The sequence below is a fragment of the Lolium rigidum genome, chromosome 6 (genome assembly GCF_022539505.1).
Source record: "Lolium rigidum isolate FL_2022 chromosome 6, APGP_CSIRO_Lrig_0.1, whole genome shotgun sequence".
Classification (NCBI taxonomy): Eukaryota; Viridiplantae; Streptophyta; class Magnoliopsida; order Poales; family Poaceae; genus Lolium; species Lolium rigidum.
The window spans coordinates 359678494-359694936 of NC_061513.1; the positions used below are offsets into that span (position 1 = coordinate 359678494).

Sequence of the window (16443 nt, forward strand, 5' to 3'; positions counted from 1 at the left end):
CATGCACCCACGAAATAATTCAGCCAATAGCCTAACCGTTGCATGCAACTTAATTGGCTTTGCATGCTTCAACAGCCAATGCGATAGTTAATGCGGGGAGCAAGGAAAGGCAGCAGCATGCGAGGTGAGAGCAGTTATTCCTGGAAGCATGCAAATTATGAGAGATTTCGCAGGGGCAAATTTGACCAGAAGTGCCCAGACCCATTAGCCTTAATCCACGAGCCCAAAAATATACGCCCTAAGCCTTGGTATGGAGGGAGTATGAAGTTAGCAGTGCACAATATATTAATATATTATGATTAGCAGAGTAAGTTGCACAAAACCTACCATGGTAATACGACTATGAAAGCAAATGATTAACATCTAAGTAAATCTGTTGGAGATACTGAAGCAGCCATCTCTCTTCAAGTGAGACATTGATACTAAAATACTGAGATATTTAGCAACATTTCAGTACAACAATATGTCCATATTATAACTGACCAGCACCAAATTGTTAGTTACACATAAAAAAATTAATATGAAATTTGAGATATGTGGATAAACATGCAAAAAAATGAGTGGACTTTTTCACATAATTTTGATAGGTTGACCTACATATAATTTATTAAGGATATTACAAAGATATTTCTATAATAACGAAGCAACTTTTCATCTTCAACAACCCGTGCTGAATAAAAGTACAAGAAAATTCCAAAAAAATTACTCGGTACTTAAAACCAATTCTTGTCTACTAAAAAATAAAACTGTAAAAGTACATCAATTGCTCTCCAGTGGACTATATCTTGCAACATACATGAAAATTCTTGTCTATCTAACCAATTCTTTGAGAGATCCGCCGAGAACTCACTCCGCGAAGGATCTGCCTCCTCTGGTAAGCCTTGCACCTTCCGCAAGTTTGGTAGGCACAATCTCCATGAGACTGCATATATGGAATATGGGGGCATGTGAACCCACTTTTTGAAAAGTTCTGTTTGTGATGTCAAAATATGTTTTAAAAATCGAAACACAAAATGATTTTCCAGATGATCTCAAATATGTGCCCTGGACATGAGTTTCGTGACGAAAAAACCTTTTATTTTGTCTCGGCAAAAAAGTGAAATTTTGAAGGGCTATATAGCAGTATATATGTGACGTATTTTGTCTTTTTTAGATTCTGAAATAAAAAAGTGGTTTCTCCGCGAAAACTTTCTACGCACACATGGAACATGCGTACGTACCCGCAGATATTTTTATTTCAGAATTTTTTAACATTTCGAAAATGCATTTCCAACCTGGGTTCACATGCACCCAGGTTCAAACCGGACTTTTCCCAGATCTTACACGAAATATGCATGTCTGCGGGCTTTCAAGGATGTCAATAGGATCTCACCTCTACCCGTCGAGGCACCTTAGGAACCTGTGGGCTATGATGATGAGGCCGGTGACGAGGAACGGTCTGCTACTCTTCTTTCTTCGAGCAGCAAGGAGAGCTCCTCCGCCTCGGCGAACAAGGCGGGAAGAAAACAAACCCTCATCGTACCAAGAGGAAAGTGCCAGCGAACAAGGAGACACCGCAAAAACGCAGCGTTCCTCTCCATGCAGAGGCGTTAGCGAGACACGCGCTGGCACTCCTGTTTCGGTGAGCAGTCCTTGCCGGATAGCTTCCGCATTGACCGCCGTGATCTGGGTGTGAGTGTATCTAGGAAGTAGTACTAGTTACACATATTATTAAGGGCCCATTATTAGTACTGAAATGCAGACAAGTGCCCATTCATAGCAACAGGGGATAGAACATGAGTGAACCAGGAAATGACAAGAAATATCTCAAATACTAGCTGATGGAATACTCAAACTAGCCAACGAGTGAAAAGGTACACCAAAAAGCACAAATAATGCTCCGTTAAAATTAGTCATTACAGGTGCCACTCCTTATAACAGGACAAACGGGGAAAAAAGAAATAGAATACTGGGATGTTTCTCTTCTCCATGATTTCTACCATGCTCAGTCAAGCTGCACCTTTTCCAATTCAGCAATTGTTTCTTCAAACTGTAGGAAAATAACAAAGAAACTTAGCTTATGACTGCATTATTTATAGAAGGAACGGGTGTCGAGCTATCAGGACAGTAGAACATCAAGTGGGATGCGTAAATACCTTCAAGATTTGTCTCAAAAAGTAATCACCCTGGGGTTTGTTTGATTTGGACTCCACAACATGAATAACATCCTGCATGATTGCAAACAATTTATATGTAATTATACAGGCTAAATGTATCCCTATTATGTTTTAAGTACAGTATAAAATAGTCATCCCATAATTGCAGGAATACATGGTGTACGTTGAGAAAAGCTTAAGATTCAATTAAAGAAATCACAAGTTCAACCAACTCCGGATGAACCAGAAATCAAAATCAACCATGGGAACCATGCCTGAATCCGTTTCCAGGGAGAAAAAAAAAGTTTGATCTTATAGACAGAGAAAAGCTTGAAATTATCTACAGCAGCTCAATGTCATAGCTCAACAGAGTACTGGCAAATGATTCATGAAGCTATCAATTACTACTTAAACAATAAAATACAGCTTACAGGTTAGAAGTAAAACACATCATATGAACACAAAACATATGCATCCAAACAATGTGTTATGAAGGAGAACAATTACAGCACATTACCTCATTGATGTAGAAATCAAAGTCTGCACTGGAAACAATTTTTCCATTACTGTCAACGGCATGCATTTTGTGCTTGTACGTAAGAAGGATGGACCTGCCCAAATATTTGCATTAAGTATTTATCCACACAAACCACTATGAATAAACAAATAAGGTACTCTGTAACTTAATTATCATACAGACCTAAGTGTTGCCTCATCCATTTCCATATATTGGGCAAGTTTGGCAATAGTTATTGCTGAATATAACTTAAGATAACTCCGAATCCCAGAAAGCAACTGTTGTTGCTTCACTTCATAAAGGAACAGCTTCAGCTGAAGACGATAGGCATCCTGTTGCATAACAGAAAAAGTAATCATTAACAATTTCTTCTACATATCTTCTTAATACGACAAAAATGAATCTATAGACAAGTTACAGTAATACAAGTATTTGTCAATTTATATTATTGAATCTAGCTACCCAAGGAGTTACTGATCAAGATTCACCATAAGCGGAAAGCCTATACAATAAGGCATCCCAAACATTCAAAGAGAACACCATTTTTATGAATCAGCATGCGTGATATCGCCCTACAGCCAATCATTTGCAACCAGTGGTCTATCAGCTTAAGTTACATATGAACAAGTCTAATCTGTCCACTAAGAACATATGAATGCAAAACAGAACACAGGAGATATTGACGAAAAATGATTTACAGGAGACTTTATTTGCTGATTGGGAGTTCGGGACAAAAACAGCTTCCCGTTTTATGGATGACTGAAAGGCTACAGTGCAGATTTCTGACTAATGGGCTGCCTGATTTTGCCCAAAAAAAAAACTTGAGGTGGCTGAATATGCGGCAACAACTTTCTCAACTTTACTTTACAATACTGGTCCAAAATAAGTATGCTCAATGGTCTAGTTTGACCCCGTCAACATAATAGACAGGCCTTAAGTGCAACAAGTGAAAAGAAATATACCATCATTATAATCTTCAAAAAGAAAGCTCACCTGGTTATAATTGGTAAGCGGCTGGTCGAGAACTGGAGGTGATGGGGTAATGAACTTGGGGCAGGCATAAGAGAATAATTCATCATAAGCAGCATAAGCTTCATCATCAAACCTCAGCATCTTTGTCATTTTGTCATTGTACTTTTCTTTGAGCTGGGTGCTAACATTTTCATCAATGAGTTTGTTCTGTGGGCATAAAGAGAGGCAGATTGCCAACAGCGCGTACATCTGCTCGTTCTTCTTGAGAATCTGGTCATACTGAGGAGATTTCTGATGGTACTGCTTATACTTGAGAATATATAGCAGGATTTTGTTGAACTCCTTGGTGGCATCAACATACCTAGGTTTAGATACGAATAGAGTGGATTATTAGCTTAAAGGTGTGAATGTCTACCTTGGGAATTTCAAGATGGCAAAGGAAAAAATCACATATCTGAATTCACATGATGGTAGCCTTAAATCTTTGACAAAGTTGTATGACATGATTTGATCTACTTGTACTAATATAGAGATTGCAAAATAAAAGCATTTCATGTTGCATAGGTATGTATGGAGCAGCAAAAAGTAAAGCCAACAAATCCATGAGCATGACGTTTGGTATAAAAAAAAAAGTACGCTTATAGTACCTGCGCATCATAAGGTTTGCGAACCCATAGTGATAGATGGTTGAGATGTGACTTCCAATGACAATGGTGTAGACCCCCTGCTGGTTAAGGTTGATGGGTGCCAAGCACTTGAGGCCAGTGTGGTAATCCCCAAGAAGGCAGTGTATTCTGAGCAGGCCAATCATGCTGTAGTAACCCAGGACCTTGAGGACGTTGCTCCCACCCTCGTAGTCATAGCCGTCGGTGGCAGTGAACTGCTCCAGCCCCTCCTTCTCCCTCTCGAGGATCTGGGCGATGTCGGACTTCTCCACGAGCGCCTGCAGGTAGTTGAGAACCCCGTACACATTCCACGCCTGCGCGATCGAACACGGCATTGTCAGCAGCGGCACAGTAGATAGATAGAGAGAAAATACAGAGATGAATCTAGCACATACAGAAATTGAATAAAGGCGAATGGTTAAAAAGATAACCTTGTCGAACTGCTTGAGCTGCTTTAGCTCGTCGTCCGTCTTGTTCTTGAGCTTGGCGCGGTACTGGCAGAAGCTCTGGAACTGGTAAACGAACTCGTCGACCATGTCCCAGAGCCACTGGTTGGGCAGCTGCATGTTGACGACGCCGTGTAGGACGACGCTGAAGAGGTCGCAGTAGTTGCTCCAGGACTCGGAGCGGTGGCTGGCGGTGAGCGGGGAGAGGCGCGCGTAGGCGTGGCGGTACCAGAGCTCGCGGTAGAGGAGGAGGAAGACGTGGTCGCCGTCGCAGTAGGGCGCGACGGCGTCGGCGGAGGGCCAGGGCGAGTCGCGGAAGAGGCGGTCGGAGAGGCGCTGGAAGCCGCCCTCGTACATCTGGTTGATCTCGAAGACGTTCTTGTCGCGGATGTGGCGGTAGAGGTGGACGACGAAGGTCTTGACCGAGTCCGGGACGTAGTTGGGGTCGTAGGCGTCGGCCGGGCCGCCGCCGTGCGGCTGCGGCGGCGCCAGGCCGTCCTCCCGGTCGTAGGCGGACGCCATGGTGCGGCGTGCGGGGGAGGAGGGTTTGGTTAGGGTTCCGGGTTGCGGCGGCGGCGCGGGGGGTGGGAGGAGGCTATGGAGGGTGAACGATTTGTTGGTTGTGGCTTGCGACGGATGTTGTGGGTTTTCGCCGTTTTCGTGGGCCGCAGGATTTTCTTCAGCCCGGTATGTATCTCGAGCGAACGTGTGGGAGTCAGACTACGCGATCGCCAATCCTTGCGGAAAATAGGCATTCCCCGCCTATCTATTCACATGGGCTGGTCCATCAAAGGCCTGGACACGATTTTCTTGGGAGAAAAAAAAAGCAGTTTCTTTTGTCATCACATATATACCTAGGAGAGTGGATTTTGTACTTACACGCATGGGGACACGGCGGCTCTTGAGGCGGTAGTGCTCGCGTTGCTGCGAGCGCATTGATGTGGTACTTACCGGGGCAGCGGTGGAGGCTCCTGCGGCAGTTGCGACACAAGGATGTCGAGCCTCTCTATCTCTTTGTTGGTCATGGTCTGCGGCAACTGGAACTCCCGACCCTCCTCCATGGCCATCTGCCACTCGTGGAAGACGCTGCTGACGAAGTCGTCGCTGTCGTCCTTGGCATCCTCGTTGTAGTAGGTGAGCTCCTCATCGTCCTGGGGAGACGCAAGAGGGGACGGCTGCCGTCCTTGACGAGGCGCAGCAGGGAGTGCAGGCCGCGACGACGGGCCAAATGGATAGTCCATGTCGCCGAGGAACCTCACCTTTCTCCTCGGATATGTCTCGATCCCGCGCTAGTTGAGCCATCGATCAGAGTCAACGGTGTGGGTGGGGTCGGCGAGGAGGTACGCCGGCAGGTGCGCTCACCTGCGATGGATCTCCATTGTTCGCTCTGGATCGCACGCTGGCACAGGTGGGACAGGCACCCGGCAGTTGTTGAGTCGCCAACCGCCGCCCAACAGGTGCACGTCTCCCCAGTTGGTCGGCATCCAATCGTCATGCAGAAGTCGCGCGCATCTCGATAGTGAGCAGTACCCTATTTGGTCGTGTCACCTTTTCTTGACGCCGCTAATGGACGCCTCTGAGTCGTGCTTCTTCTTCCCCATGGTGATGCAGTGGTGCGCAGTGATGAGGGTGGGAACGATGGCAGGTATGATTCTGGTCGCCTTTTATAGGTCGAGCACGCGCGGGACATGATGCCATTGATGACAGCGGATAAGTCCAGCCGCCGCCCGCTGGGCCTGCTACGCGTGCAGAAGACGAGGCGACTCCATTGATGGCGAAGGCTGTGGCGCTGACGCGGAAGCAAAGACGGTCGTTGAAGCGATGCGCTCGAACAGGCCTCACGCCCACTTCCAGGCGGGCCCGTGGGAGAAGCGAACGGTCACACGACACAACCGCGCAGCGTCCACTAAGGGTGTGTTTGGTAGCCTGACCAACACAGAAATTCCCATCTCAACTAAGATTTCTAGAGAAACTTGTGTTTGTTAGCTCGGGATCAACTCATCTCAGCTATGCCCACTTCATACCAAAAAGGCTCCTCAGCCAGGCCCGATTGCGAAGCTCAAATCGAGCTTCACAACCCAGCTTGGGCGAGCTCATCCCGCAAAAATCCCCACGCGCCTTTTCCCAACTAGCTCGCGCACCCCCAGACCCTCACCCGAACGACCTCTCCCTCCTCATTCTTTTCTTCACGCCCAAAGACACGACCACCTCCCTCCCTCGTAGCCCGGACCACCGCGCCGCCAGGCTTCGACCACTGCGCCCCCCAGGCCCCGAAGATCGTGCCGCCGCCGCCCAGGGCCAACTCGCGCCGCCGCTCAGGGCCAACTCCCGCCGCCAGGCCGTCCTCCCACCGCCGCCAGGCCGTCCTCCCGTCACGGCCAGAGTGCCCCCACCAGGCTCCGACCACCGCACCGCTGCCAGGGACGACTCTCGACGCCACCAGGGCCAACTCGCGCCGCCGCTAGGCCGTGTCCTGCCACCGCCAGGGCGTCTTTCCATCGCGGCCAAAGCGCCCTGCTAGGCCCCGACCACCGCGCCGCTAGGCTAGGGCCAACTCACGCCGCCAAGCCAGTGCCAACTCGCGCTGCCGCTAGGCCAACTCCCGTCGCTGTCAGGGCATCCTCCCGTTGCAGCCAGAGCGTCGGCAAGGTCTCCACCGGCAGGGTCTCCCATGAACGGACTCGATTGCTTTTTTTCATTCTTTTGAAAGTCCTTTTTGTAAAAAACTGGCCCAGCTTGTTAAACTTGTCCTAATTGAACTATTGTGTATTTTGTAAAGTGTGTAATTTATATTTATATAGTCTTAACTTTGTTCAAATATCAAATTAGTGCTAAAATCAATTGTGCTCGTATCCTCACAATCTCACCTCATACAAGTGCTACCAAACAACATCTCATCTCGTCTCGTCTCGTCTCATCTAATACATGTGCTACCAAACAACATCCCATCTCATCTCATCTTGGTTAGGTTCCTCATGTATGAGATGAGATAGTCACTCTCGGTTGACCCGGGCTACCAAACACACCCGATGCATCCGAGACGCAAATTTAGGCTGCGTTTGCGTCTCGACGGACAGCCCGATCATTATGCATCGGGCCGCTGGGCTGGATGTAGACACAAACGGGACGCGGGAGATGCCCTAGTCTTGATCACTACTATAGTACTATCTCATTGGTTGCACGTGAGCTGACTTCCATTTTGCAACAGTAGATTCATGAGTTGTGTTTGTGTCCGTCGCCTACACAGCTTGTGCCAACTTAGGTGATTTTGTTGTTAAATTGCTTAATTAGATGCAGTCATTGAAAGGAATCGTACTTCAGTAGGCTCAGGGTTACCCTCAATCTCATCGACTGCGCGTGAACAAATTTCTATTTTGTTGTTCAATTTCCTAATTAAATGCCGTCGTTGAAAGGAATTGTAAACCAAACCAGCCATCAGTAATGCCAGCTATGTGAACTATTGTGTTTTACAGCAGAATGTGAATAGAATAGACGTACGAACAAAAGCAAGAGAAATTACATAGCTATCTACAAGAAGTAGCAACTCACTCTATGTTTAACAGTGCAAAAAATTAAAAAAAATAATACTATTACCAAAGGTTCCACTTTATGCCCAAAAGCCTTTGACAAGAGAACTCATAAAAGCATTTAACAAGAGAACACATAACTGCAGAATTAGGTAAGTACTTTGTACATGCTGATATTGTTCTTAACAGGAAGAAGAAAAGACACATCCACGCCCAGGAGAAACTGATCGATCATTGGGTTGCACCCCATTTAGTATACTCCGCTTTGATTTTTCTCAGCTTCACGACCACATCTGTCATCGTCATCCTTTGATCAGGAGAGTCGCTGGTGCAGACCAAACCCAGCTCGAATATTGGCACAAGAAATACTTCCAAGTTGCAACTGGAAGAAGGTCCTCGCAGTAGGTCGTCATACACAATGTGGGCAAGCTCAGCAGGGAACGCTTCTAAAACCCACCGCCTCAAGGTTAGATTTCCAACGAAAATTGCATCGGTGGGTCTCCTTCTAGTGAAAACTTCCAGGAGCATAATGCCGTAGCTGAACATGTCGCTCTTTCGTGATGCTTTTCCAAGAGTCCCGTACTCTGCATATGGATTACACAAACAGGAAATCAAAACATGGCAGATTAATCATAATTACTCGTTGGCTTTATAAGGACCAAAGGTAGAGAAAGTTTAATTGGAAACACTAGTCAAGTACCTGGTGCCATGTATCCAAGTGTGCCTAGCATGCTCATAGCGATCACAGAGGTATCGTCGCATAGTAGCAACCTTGCGATGCCGAAGTCTGCTACATGTGCTGTCATGTCCTCATCAAACAACACATTGCTGGGCTTCAAGTCACAGTGCAAGACCACCTCGTAGTGGTCATGGTGCAGATACTCCATCGCCATTGCCACATCGAGCATGATGCCTAGCCTCTTGAATAACCCCAAGTGCCTTGTGCTTTCAGAGCAGTGCAAGAGAGCGTCCAAGGTGCCATTGGGCATGTATGGAAGTACTAGTGCTCTGAAGTCCAGGTTAGAACATGTGTTGAGTATCCTTATCAGGTTGCGATGCCGCGCCATACGGAGCACATGGCACTCGGCATCGAAGCTTCTCATGCCTTGCTCCAGCTGCATGTTCAGGACTTTTATTGCAACCACCAAACCGTTGTTTAGCTGTCCCTTAAAAACTTTTCCAAAGCTTCCAGACCCGAGCTTGTTGCTCTCACTAAAGTTATTTGTAGCACGAGCGAGCTCATGATAGGAAACCAAAGGATGACTTGTCAGGTCAACCACGCCGGCAGAAACACCTTGTTGATTCTTACTTTTCTTTCTTATCATTACATATATGCAGGAAGCTACAACACCGATCACTATGATGATGGTAGGGACTAAAAGTTTCAGCACGCCACCTTTAGTTTTCTTTGAGTGACATGTTGAAAATCCTAAGCGTAAAGCACCACAAAGACCTGAGTTCCCCATCAAGGACAGTAAGGTAATGTTTGAGAAGATCCCTCCATTGGGTATCTGACCTTCTAGATTATTAAAAGATAGGTTCAAAGAAGTGAGGAGGGTAAAATTGGCCATGTAATTTGGGATTGTACCAGAGAGATTATTATTGGATAGGTCCAAACTTTTCAAGCTGGTTAGTTTGTTAAAAGAGTTTGGAATTGAATCAGAGAAGGAATTTTGTGATAGGTCCAAAGCAGTTAACATTTGGAGTTGTCCAATCGAATCTGGGAACCGACCAACAAAGTGATTGGTAGATAGATCCATGGTAATAATTTGTTTCAGATGGCCTATATCAAATGGCAGTGAACCGTTCAAAGAGTTTTCATAGAGTTCTAGGCTTAGTAGGCTATCAATATGAAACAAACTTGGCGGCAAAGTTGAAGTTAACTGGTTTCCAGATAAGATGAGAGTTTCTAACTTGCTGAGGTTACCGATGTCTTCTGGTATTGAGCCAGACAATTTGTTGTCGTTGAGAGAGACATGGGCTAGATTATTTAGCATGGCAATCTGAGATGGGATGGAGCCGAACAAGTTATTATCATGGAGATCAAGCCATTGTAGATTTTTCATCATCATGATGGACTGTGGAATTGCACTCTCAAGTTGGTTTCCTGAAAGATCAAGGACAATCAGGCTAGTTAAATTTGAAATTGTAGTTGGAAGCTCTCCAACTAACCTGTTTCTACGTGCTAAAAAAGTTTGCAGCTGAGTTGATAGATTCCCTACACAGTTAGGGAGGTTACCAGTGAAATTATTCCACATGACGCTAAGATACTGGAGATTCGGAAGATTGGAAAAATCAGACAAGAAGCTGAGATCCCCATATAGGTAGTTTGTTGAAATATCAAGGTCTACCAAAGAGTTCATGGTACCAATATACCTAGGTACTGATCCAACCAACATGTTTTTGTCCAACAGTAATATTGCTAACTCAGTTAGGTTGTCAAGAGAAGTAGGAAAGGGTCCTGTTAGCTCATTGTCTGAAAGATTCAACTCTGACAATTCAGTCAACTGGCCGAGTTCTGTTGGGATGGCTCCTGTTAGCTTGTTGGATCCCAGGTCAAGGACATTCAGCGAAGTGAGGTTGCTAAGTGTAGTAGGGATTGGACCAAAAAGGCCCATCTCCCCTATGGAAAGCCAAAAGAGACGAGTCAACTTGCCTAGCCATGTTGGCACGAGACCTTCAAATGAATTAATGGACAAGGAAATAGCTTGGAGGTGCTGACAAGATGCAAGGCCCAACGGAATCTGCCCTGTGAAATTGTTCTTTCCCATGCTGAAAACATGCAGCATCGGGAGACTGAAACTCTCGTTGCTAGGGAAAGTACCAGTTAAGTAGTTATGGGTGAGATAGAGAGTCTGAAGTTTAGACATGTTGAAAATGGCTGTTAGCACTTGGCCGGTGAGAAGATTGTAGTTCATACGGAGGTACTGGAGAACCGGCAAGGAGCCAATGCAGGATGGTATTGATCCTGACAGGCTGTTGTTGTCGAAGTTTATGTAGGTTAACAAAGGGGTGTTGTTAAATATGCCGGTGGGTATAGATCCACTAATGTCGTTTCTCCCGAGATTTATGTAGGCAAGATTGTGCAGGTTCTGTAGCTCTAGCGGGATTGGACCGGAGAGAAGGTTCAACTTTAGATCAAGATGTTGAAGCCCCGTGAGGTTTCCTATGGTGGGAGGGATGCTACCTGACAGGCCATTCAAGCCAAGTTGCAGGAATTTGAGGCGACGTAGTTTGCCAAAATCATGTGGGATAGAGCCCGTAATATTGGTGTTGTTGAGATTGAGGACAGAGAGGAAAGAGAGGTTACCGAGGTGAGGTGTGATCGGTCCATAGAGGGGTGTATCTGGCAGCGACAGAGCGGTGACGCGCTGCCTACGGCGGCTGCATGAGATGCCGACCCAATGGCAGAATGATGTGCTGGTTGTCCAGTTGCCGGCAAGGACACCAAGAGGGTCGGAGAGCTGGGCTTTGAAATCCAGCAGAGCGGCAAGGTCTGTGTCGCTGCCATTGCCGTTGGGAGAAGAAGGGGCGCTACCAGCTACAGAAATGGCTGATAGAACTAGGAGGAGAAGGGAAATGGGTGTGGTGGCCATTGTGCTGCTCCTGCTCGTATGCTCACCAAGCTGCTCATATAGTGTGGTTTGGCCGAACTTTTTCACTCAACTGGGGATCCTAGTAGACGCCAAGGTTCACTTTTCTTGGAAGGAACGGAGCTTTGTAAGTGGCGATGACAAGGAAGGTAGCCCGCATGTATCAAGTGGCTGTCTCTGGTTGTATTGCAGCGGACACATGCATCGAACATGTTCATATTGTGATTCTGAAACGCATAAGGATAGGAGATCTCTAAGGATAGTGGCAGACGCGCATGCTCTGCCCCATCCACAGCTAGTCAAACTCGGGTCCATCTTCTTAAAAAAGTCAAACTTTTGGGCCGTGTGGAGAGCATTTTTTGGCGGTAAAAGTGTTTGCTGTCCATATTCAGCAGGCTGTGGTGATTCTATTATATATTGTTGAAATCTGAAACAAGAAGAAAGCAAATCAACACATATCCGGGCACAATCATGCGAGCCATATTCACTATTATATTACTAGCTTTTTTTTGGGTGGTAAGGGTTTTTTTGCTTTTTGGAGAATTACCGGTTTATAAGGAAAACTGACCGAAAACCGAACAACACAACGCAACACACCGGTCCCGAGACCGCGCACCACATGAGCCGATGACTCTACCAACCTAGCGGCAAAAGGGACACCCTATAGCAAGACAACCCTTCCGGAACCTCCGCTCCGACATCCAACCTCTGTAACACACACACACACCGGTCCCAAGACCGCGCCCCGACGAGGCCGAAGACACTGCCACCCAAGCAGGCAATATCAACAACTAAGAACATCGACGAAGGCCCCACAAGCAACAACGTCGAGGTCCGGAGCTGCCGCTTCGGCGTCCACGCCGATCCCGAGACCGCGCACACGCCTGGCCGACGATGAAGCTGCCAAGCAAGGCAAAGAACGCAGTCTGGCGGAGTATCGAGACTCCAAGGCGACACCCCCAAGGGGGAAGCGACGATGATGCCGCCGACGCCCGCTCTGACAAGAGTCAAAGCTAAGGTTTTCACCTGGAGAACCGAGACTCGAAACGACGAGGTAGGTGAAGGAGCTCCTCGACAATGCCTCCAGCGAGGGAAGCGACGTCCAAAGACGCCGACATTGCCGGCCTCGACCGAGGTCGATGCAGTGCTTTCGTGCGGAGTTCACCATGCCCAAGTCGTCGAAGCTTAACCGCCCAAGTCGCAGAAGCCATGCCCGCCTTGCAGCTTCCCGTCGCCGGAGGAAGCCCACCATGGCACCTCACGACACGGTGCTCCTCGCACCGCCCACCGTCGCCCCGGCTTCCAGGCCGCAGCACACGTGGCTTGCAGCCCCGTCGCCCACACGACCAAAGGTAGAAGCACCACCACCACGCACCCGGAGCCGCCGCTCCGACATCCCCACGAGGCAGACACGCCAAGCCCGCTAGCGCACGCCGGGCCGCCGCCGCACACTCACTGGGGCAGCCGCCCCGGCCACCACGCGACCCGACCGGCACACCCGTGCTGCCAGGACCACGACCGCGCCCGGCCGCAGTCCTGACGACCCTGCCTGAGCAGCCGCCCGCCGCGCCCGCCACACGCGCGGTCGCGCCCGCCATGGCCCAGTTCGGGCCTGGGATGGCCCGCACCGACCGCCACCCGTGCTGCAGCGCCACGCCCGCGCCGCGCAAGCCATAGCTTCCAGTCGCGCAACACCTCCGCCGCCGCAGTAGACGGAGCTCCAGGGCCACCGCGCTGGCTCCCACCTCCCTACCGGCGACGCCCCACACGGGACAGCCTCCCCCAGCCAAGCGAGCACGGGATCTCCCCACCTCCTTCGGAGATGAGGCCCACCGCCACCGCGGTAGTGGCCAACGGCAACGGCGACAGAGGGGCGGCGCAGGAGGTCCTCTAGCGGCGGCGCAAGGGTTACTCCCAGCATCGTCTAGGGAGCGACGCGAGGAGCGGGCCTATATTTGGAATCCTTCTGTTTGCTTTTCCTCGATGGGTGGTAAGGGTTTTGATATCCATATTCACCGAAAACAAGAAGCATGTTCTCACTCTTGAACTCTTTGGCTTGGGTGCAGTTGAGTTGTCCCTCGACTGATTTGGCTTGAAGTTCTTCTTGTTGTCCCCCGAAAGGTTATTGAAACTAGAGCCATGTGCTTATTGAAAGTATACTTGGTCCTCATCTTCTTCCTCTTCTCTTCCTTCGTCCACATGGACTACCTTAGCCTTCAAAGTTAGATTGGGCTTCTTGACCCAGTGAGCACGGGAAAGAGCATCACCGACGGTCTTCTTCAAGATTCCCATGGAGACAAGCTTGCTCAACACATCATTTGATGACACGAATTGGAAATCCAGTCTTTGGTAAATATTCCCTTCCAATGTTGCGGTAGTTTGTTTGCAAGAATCAAAACTCCAGTTTGTAGACCTAAGTATAGTGCATCAATGCTGTGTTCTCAGTTCACTGATTTTACCCCAGCTGACGGAACAAGAGGGGGAATTTTAGTAGCTTGGAAGGGGAGTGAATTCCTTGCCTCAAATCAGCATGTCACAACCTCTTTTCTCTCTGTCTAGGGCGTGCTTACCGAATAAAAAACGCATGTTAATATGATCACTGTTTATGTCCCCAGGATGACGCTGATAAGCTGCAATTTCTCGCCGATTTGAAATCATATGTTCAGAACACTCTGCAGCCGACTGTTCCACTGTTGGTTGCCGGTGATTTTAACCTTGTCATTGTCAAGGCTGAGGTCAAGAACAACAACATGTTCAATAGGCTTACCATGGCAGCCTTCAGGGCTTTCATAAACAAGTTTCAGTTCAAGGACCTTTATCTCTATGGACGCATATACACCTCTAGAGATATACACATGAAGCAATGAGCAGTCGGAAGCAACGATGGCCAAGCTTGACTGGTTGATGTTCAATGATAGTTGGGATGTTGCATTCCCAAATTGTTATATGCAAGCTCTCTCGTCCGAGCTCTCAGATCATTGCCCCATGCCTTGCAATGCTAGCTTCTGTCACTCGAGGCGTTTTCGCTTCGAGAACCATTGGGCTGGCTGAGAGGACTTCATGGAGGTGGGATGCTTGCTCGCCAAGGAGAATGCATTTGTTAATCTGCACCACAAGCTAGCTGTCACGGCTAGGGCGCTGAAAGGATGGAGTCCAAATTTCTCTAGTGACCTTAATTTGCGGGCTGCAATTACCAGTGAGCTAATTTTCAAGCTGGATCAAGCCATGAACAGTCCGGTGCTTTCCCAAGACGAGAGTAGGTGCAGGACTATGATTAAGATGAATTTTTTCGATAAAGGATGCTTTATTACTTTTGAGAAGCAATTACATCCAGCTTCTGCATAATCAGGATGCACACAACCGTTTATGAGTCTTAAGTCCAAAAGATATCAAAAGTAAAAAACTAGGCGGAATACATATCGCAGCGATGAATCATATAACGCCTAAGATGTGGGTGGGGCTTCAATCCGTAGACTATGCTGCCACCCATGTAGGGAAAAAGTATCCCATGATTAAGATGAATGCTTGGGTATTGTTGCTGTGCAGCGATCCAGGGTGGCCTGGCCGCGGGGCGGCGATGGTAGCACCCGCTTCTTCCACTCCAAGGCCTGGCCGCGAGACGACATCAAGAGTTTGCTCCCACCTTATTTTCAAGTGTTGGTTCTTAATCCTGGTCCAACTAGCTTACAAAATTGGCTTGGTATTCATGATCTTGATCCAACAATTTGGCATGGCTTTCAATCCTTCGAGAGGTTGTGTATGGAGGTGATTTAGAAGAGAGGCAATAAAGAAAATCTTTGTCCTCCCTGGCAATGCTAGTCTCTTGGAAATTTTGAAAATAAATAAATACTTGGTTTTTGGCAACAAGTCTATCACCTTTGCAACACTAGGGGCGAAGATTAGAGAGGAGGCGGAAATGTGGTGCCTTATTGCAGGCACGAAGGCTTTAAGTAATGTAATAAATCCGCAAGATTACTTTTGTTATTTTTGGTCTTGCCATAAGGTCAAGATGGGTTTGTAAAACTTCTACTTCCCCCCGATTCAAATTAATTGATTCGTCTTTGTCTAGATACACGTGTATCTAGAGATAAAACATGTCTAGATACATTCATATCTTAAAGTTGAGTCAATTAGTTTGGATCGGGGAGGTAAAACATTCTCCTTAATCAGTAAAATTGAAAATCTTTTTGCCTTGTATCAAATAAAGAAAATTTCTGCTTGCATGCATCATGCCCCGGAGCCACCAGAGATGGCCACGACAAAAAATACCGCTCGTACAAAAGGTGTTCGATAAAATTATAGGTTGCATGCCCAATGCAAACTGCATTGTAGTATTACAACAAGTTAACAACTATGTGAAAGTGCATCGAGCCCCCATGTGTGGTTTTGGTAATTAATGACAATCCCTATGGACTAATGTTTGCATTGAGTTATATTTGTAGGAGTTGTCCATAGGCAATTCTTGAACCATATGTTGGCTTCAAGGTTGCAATAAGAAGAAATTGATGAAAGATATCAAGTGTCAAGTATGTCTTGAAGATGAAGATGAAGTGAGCCCTCAAGTTACTTCAAGACATCAACATGATGA

The 16443-nt window shown here is 47.4% G+C and overlaps 2 protein-coding genes across 2 annotated transcripts; both read right to left on the reverse strand.

The window, feature by feature from the left end:
- Positions 1–1780: 1780 nt before the first annotated feature.
- On the reverse strand, positions 1781–5290 carry LOC124665840 (eukaryotic translation initiation factor 3 subunit L-like). Its single transcript, XM_047203208.1, has 7 exons — positions 4721–5290; positions 4272–4603; positions 3646–3985; positions 2836–2984; positions 2653–2746; positions 2136–2207; positions 1781–2029 (listed from the first exon to the last, which is right to left on the reverse strand). Exons 1-7 carry the CDS (start codon positions 5255–5257, stop codon positions 1985–1987), a joined length of 1569 nt encoding a protein of 522 aa, XP_047059164.1. The 5' UTR covers positions 5258–5290; the 3' UTR covers positions 1781–1984.
- A 3020-nt stretch (positions 5291–8310) lies between these two features.
- Positions 8311–11858, reverse strand: LOC124665026 (putative receptor-like protein kinase At3g47110). The gene is made up of 2 exons (XM_047202422.1): positions 8963–11858; positions 8311–8846 (listed from the first exon to the last, which is right to left on the reverse strand). Exons 1-2 carry the CDS (start codon positions 11856–11858, stop codon positions 8494–8496), a joined length of 3249 nt encoding a protein of 1082 aa, XP_047058378.1. The 3' UTR covers positions 8311–8493.
- Positions 11859–16443: the final 4585 nt, after the last annotated feature.